Here is a 2,247-nt window from a genome sequence, read left to right as displayed (position 1 = left end):
AATAAAGGACTCTGATACAATGGAGGCCAATGTAATTAGCAAGTTTAGAAGCTAAACAAATGATAATGACTCAATGGAATGGACACATTACATGCCCCAAAACTAATACCATTGAAAACCCTTGATTGAGCAACAAACGAGGATCCAAATAAAAGCTTGAAAGCTTAGCAGGCCAGCACTTGCAACGCAAGCAAAAGGGACCCATGAGCAGCAGCGCGGCAAAGCGGCGACGCCGACGCCAGGGCCCCACGCGCCAGCCTCCGCGGCGCCACGACACGTCATCCTTGGCTAGCCCCACTACTGGTCCAAGGTCCATCCGCCGCGCGCACACGCGGTAGCCGCACTGCGGTTCTATTTTTTTCCACTTCTAGTTATTAGTCGCCAGTTGATGGTGCCTCGGCTAAGCTTTTAGCCAGCGGCCCCTTTGTCTTCTTCTCCCTCCTCCCCCTTTATAAAGGAAGGTGGCAATGGCGTCTCACCATGTAGCTAAAGCTAAAGCGCCATTTGCTAGCTAGGGTGTGCCACCAAAACAGAGCTGAGAAGAGTAAAGAAAAGTTCGCCGCTCTTTGCTACGGGCCTGGTTAGTTGGCTCGACGTCGCTTGGTGGTTTTTCCTTGCGAGTGAAGTGATCTTTGTGTGTGCGAACGAAGCTCGTGGCAATGGGGAGGCAGCCGTGCTGCGACAAGGTGGGGCTGAAGAAAGGCCCGTGGACGGCGGAGGAGGACCAGAAGCTTGTCAGCTTCCTCCTCGGCAACGGCCAATGCTGCTGGAGAGCCGTCCCCAAGCTCGCCGGTGGGTTACTCACTGCCTGCACATGCGCCTGGCTAGCTACTTCGCCGGCCGGCTAGCTTGACTAATTACATGCATGCATGTCACGACCCACAGCTCACGACCTTTCTTTGATTGACCAATGTTTTGACGTGTTGCGACTCGCGTTTGTGTGGACAGGGTTGCTCCGGTGCGGGAAGAGCTGCCGGCTGCGGTGGACCAACTACCTCCGGCCGGACCTCAAGCGCGGGCTGCTCTCCGACGAGGAGGAGAAGACGGTGATCGACCTGCACGAGCAGCTCGGCAACCGGTGGTCCAAGATCGCCTCCCACCTGCCCGGCCGGACCGACAACGAGATCAAGAACCACTGGAACACGCACATCAAGAAGAAGCTGAGGAAGATGGGCATCGACCCCGCCACCCACAAGCCCCTCCAGCTTGCTGCTGCTGCTGCTTCTGCTGCCCATCAGCAGCCGCAGCGGCCTACCGGCGGCGACTCGCCCGAGCAGAAGGTGCCGGCGGCGGCGGCCACAGGAAGCCAGTCAGGCGCCGAAGAGGACATGTTCTGCCCCGACGAGGTGCCGACCATGATGCAACTTCTGGACAACATCATCCTGCCATGCGACGTCGTCGAAGCGGCGCCGCTCGACAGCAGCTGCGGCACGGCTTCGTCACCAGCCGAGTCGTCCTCGTCCTCCTCGTCGTCGTCGGCCTCGGCGGCGTCGAGAGGCGGTGGCGGTGGTTTCGAGGACGACTGGCTGCCGCAGATCATGGAGTGGCCGGTGGAGCCGATGTTCATGATGGGGCTGGACGTCGACGTGGTCACCGGGCCGACGTCGGCATGGGAGTTCGAGGACGCCTTCAACGCGTACCAGAGGATCGCCCTGTTCGATCACCAGGAGACATGGGCTTGAACGAAGCGGCTCGTCGTCGTCGATCCCAATATCTTATTCTTTATCATAACGAATGAGTAGTTGCCATGCCGTATGCGATTGCGTGCTTATATGTTAATTACTGTCCAGCAAAAGTTCATCGGCGGTGCACCTAGTTGGTCATACTAGAACAATTAGAGGGAGAGGTAGCAAGAAAATAAGTGAAGACATGCATAACCACCCCGAATTCTTTTTTTTTTTCATTTTGTCGTTCATTTTCGTCATTCGACCCTTCGGCGAGTCTAGATTTGATTCCTCAGCTCTTCCCAAGGACATATGCATGGGTGCGGAGATGAAAGGAATCTGGATAATGAAATGAAGGAAAATGGTGATGTTTTTATACATATACCCCGAAATGAAATGCAGTATATGGAGTAGAAGATTGGGTTATACACACCGTTTTCTGTTATGGTTCATAGTGTGTTTACTCCGCCTAGTTACACGTAGAGCATTTCTATTCCCTTTTTCGGGTTTGACATAGAGCATTTCTAAGATAATGAAAGCCATCATAACCTTATCGCCCACACGAAGGTCGCAACATCTTGAG

General features: G+C 54.7%; 1 protein-coding gene across 1 annotated transcript; it reads left to right on the top strand.

The window, feature by feature from the left end:
• The first annotated feature begins 466 nt into the window (after nt 1-466).
• On the top strand, nt 467-2,046 carry LOC147971632 (myb transcription factor 42-like). The gene is made up of 2 exons (XM_087526203.1): nt 467-792; nt 949-2,046. Exons 1-2 carry the CDS (start codon nt 660-662, stop codon nt 1,680-1,682), a joined length of 867 nt encoding a protein of 288 aa, XP_087382329.1. The 5' UTR covers nt 467-659; the 3' UTR covers nt 1,683-2,046.
• Nucleotides 2,047-2,247: the final 201 nt, after the last annotated feature.

The sequence above is a fragment of the Triticum urartu genome, chromosome 5A (genome assembly GCF_056163025.1).
Source record: "Triticum urartu cultivar PI428250 chromosome 5A, HENAU_Tu73, whole genome shotgun sequence".
Classification (NCBI taxonomy): domain Eukaryota; kingdom Viridiplantae; phylum Streptophyta; class Magnoliopsida; order Poales; family Poaceae; genus Triticum; species Triticum urartu.
Note: the sequence above shows the minus strand (reverse complement) of the source record. Positions and strands in the feature narration are given on the sequence as shown.